The following is a 3,106-nucleotide window of genomic DNA, read 5'->3' as shown; positions in this document are numbered from 1 at the left end:
CAACAGTAAATATAAAATTACTGTTGCAGAAGTTTAAAGATAAAAATTGGGAATAATAATAATGAAAACTGGGATTAATGAGTTAAAATGTTTCTTTTACAAAATTAACCAAATATTTATTAAAATGTTTGATTTGTTCACTTTGTTCTGTTTCAGTTGAAAAATGTTTGTGATCAACTTAATGAACGTTTCTGATTTGAAACATTAATTAAATGGAGTTTAAAGGAATCTGATGGTTTATTAGAAGTTTGTAACATGAGTTTCATCTCATTTCATTTCTGATTTTCCTTCCAGGATCTCAGGATTAAATCAACTCCTTCAAAATAAAACGATTTTATTTAGAATTAAGCATTTATATGATGCTTGAACCGTTACAGTCACACCCACACTGGTTTTTCCTCCCAGTGGTTCCCGTTACGAACCGATGCTAACGGCTAACGGCTAACGGCCGAACGCTGCTGGTCCCGTTTCCGTCTGAATAAATAATCCTGAATGTTTCTCTCCATCCAGACACGTTCAGTTTCCCCTCAACGTGTCTGGATGAGGTTCTGAGTCAGTCAGGGCTGATAGTGTCTGTACTGGGACTGAGGCGCAGCAGGGTTGCTGGTTCCAAACCGGAGTGGCGGCGTTGAGCCAGCAAAGGCAGTCCTGTAACTGTGGGAGGAGGGGAGTCCAAACCCGGCGCCGAGGCCCGGCACTGCCAGGCCCCGCCCCGCCCCGGGCCCCGCCCCCAGCATCCCGGCGTACGGCGGCGCCCCGTAGGAAAGTCCCAGGCCTCCAAAGGGCCGGTGGGCGTGCTGGCCCGGGGCGGGCAGCACCAGCGGCGCCACGTTCCGGCCCGGCGTGTCGAAGGAGAACTCCGGCGGGGGGCTGCTGGGCTTGGAGGGCGTGGAGGTCAGCGGGTCGAACTCCTGGCCTCCCGCTGAGCCGTACAGAACCGGAGGGAAGGAGGCGGCGTAGCCTTCAGGGGCCACCGGCAGCGGCGGCGTGGCGGCCGGGGAGGACAGCACGCCGCTCAGCAGGGGGCGGGTCCAGTCGTCCTTGAAGATCTGGACGGTCAGCGTGGCGACGAGGGGCAGCAGCCGGTTGGTGACGTGGGCCAGAACCAGCTGCTCGTTGGCGTCCCGCCGGATCCGGACGTGGGCGGAGCCAGCCTGAGCACAGAGAGGGTCAGAGGTCAGAGATATTCAGCCAGAACTGAGGAAACAGCTCGTTCCCATGACAACCCGACAGCGCCAACGCTTGGGTCCGAAGAGAACGTCGATGTGGATCCAAACAGTAAACGCCGGTGTGTGTCCCGGCCTCGCTCTCCTCATGAGGACGATCAAACGTGGAAAAGGACACAGAGAGAGAGGGAGGGCAGGCGGGCGGGCGAGCGAGCGGCCCCGGGGGCAGGAGTGCAGTCAGGGGGGTCAAATGGGTTTGGACAGCTGCTCCGTTAGCGCTGGGCCAACAGCGAGCAGAAACATCCACACATGACAACAAGCAGCACCGCGGGGCAGCGATAGCTCCAAAAACCATCACAGCAGGGAAAACAAAGGTAAACACTGCAGGCTGCGCCACCTGCAGGCCGGCAGAGGAACTGCACCTCACAGGACAACAACACTCAACTGAGACTTTCAGCTTTTATTCATGGTTATTGTGCCATAGGTTATTGTAGAAGTTTTACTGGCATCTCTACACATGATGCTGTTTTCAGTGTTTCCACAACAAGGACTTTCCTTCATCTTGTTGTTTTTCTGCAGCAATAATCCTGAATTGATCCTGAATGAACAAACCCAGACAGGGAGTCTGACTGCTGCAGATCTGGAGCAATTTTTATTTACAGTCAGTTTCATCCATCAACTTCATGCACAATAAGCATGAATTTAATTAACTTAACATAACATTAGGCGTGTTTCATTCTTAAAGTTTGTTCCAAGACTTTTGGTAGCGTGTTTATTAAATCCTTTAGGTTTGTCTGGTACTCAGCATTATTTCACTATTTTATATTCTTTTATCTATTTGATTTATTTTAGTGTGTGGGTTTGTTGTTTAGAGTCTGTCAACTGACTTATTATTTTATGTTTTTTTTATTTCTACTTTTCGGTTTCAAAAGAAAAAAATTAAGTTTGATGAAAGAATCAAAATATTTTCTTAAACTTCAAATTTATGGTAAATAAAAACTGAAGAAAATAAATATTGTTTCTCTCTGTTGAGGTATTATATAAAAACAACTGCTAAAGTATTTCAGAACTAAACATTCCTGCCTTACATTAATCCATCATGGCCGCCCGTTTCTTTACCACTAAAATATATTTTTGGTCCTAAAAACAACAAAACATTTATGAATAAAGAGTTCAGATGATAAAATAAGAGTCTGGATTGTTCCACCAGGAGGTTCTGAATCCCTGATATCATGAAAAGCTGTGCTGTGTGTTAAATGGGCTCCAGCTGAGCGGTTCTGCTGAGTAATCGGACCTTTTGTCTCCGGGTCTCCCCGCTCCCCGGCCAGCTGGACCCGGAAGACGACGTCAGAACCGACTCAGCGCGGTGACGGCGCAGAGGGACGGTCCGCATGAATGACTCGTCCCGCCTGGATGTGTCCACCGCTGACGCTCTCAGCCCACCAATCACAAAGCACCCAGACCCACCAGCCGTCCAATCACAGCCACCTACCAGAGACCCAAACCCAACGGTCCAGAAATGCTCGTTCCGGACCTCCAGGACGCCGTCCAGAGTCGACACCTGAGTGGACACAAACAGAAACAATGTGAGTCTCTAAAACAAAGATCGATAAACTTTAAATTACAATAAACTGGAAGACATTTTAAATATCCAAAATAAAGAAACAACAAATAAAATGAATTATGAAATTCCTGAAAACAAAACTGTCCTTCAAAAAGACCCACAGAACAAAACGGAAAACTTTCATCATTCAGTTTCTGAAAGAGAAAAGCGATAAATCAAATGGAAATTATTGAGTTCATTTTAATTTATCATCCGATTTATTGCTTATAGTCACTGGCCAATGAATCTCTGCACATTTTTATATGAATAATAAACCATTTCAGCTGTTTATGTTGGATTTATCCCAGATTAGGAGCAACTGGGTTGGAAACTCATG

General features: G+C 46.8%; 1 protein-coding gene across 1 annotated transcript in view; it reads right to left on the bottom strand.

Annotated features, from left to right (window-relative positions):
* Positions 1-317: 317 nt before the first annotated feature.
* The window catches only part of LOC116713351 (zinc transporter 6-like), a 2,989-nt gene continuing 200 nt past the window's right edge, over positions 318-3,106 (bottom strand). The window contains exons 2-3 of the mRNA XM_032553494.1: positions 2,659-2,760; positions 318-1,154 (exon numbers count right to left, since the gene is read on the bottom strand). Of these exons, the coding sequence (XP_032409385.1) occupies positions 558-1,154; positions 2,659-2,760 (699 nt within the window). The 3' untranslated portion in view covers positions 318-557. The remainder of the gene's footprint in view (positions 1,155-2,658; positions 2,761-3,106) is intronic.

Source organism: Xiphophorus hellerii, chromosome 22 (genome assembly GCF_003331165.1).
Source record: "Xiphophorus hellerii strain 12219 chromosome 22, Xiphophorus_hellerii-4.1, whole genome shotgun sequence".
NCBI classification, from domain to species: Eukaryota; Metazoa; Chordata; class Actinopteri; order Cyprinodontiformes; family Poeciliidae; genus Xiphophorus; species Xiphophorus hellerii.
This window is presented reverse-complemented; position numbering and strand designations above follow the sequence as displayed.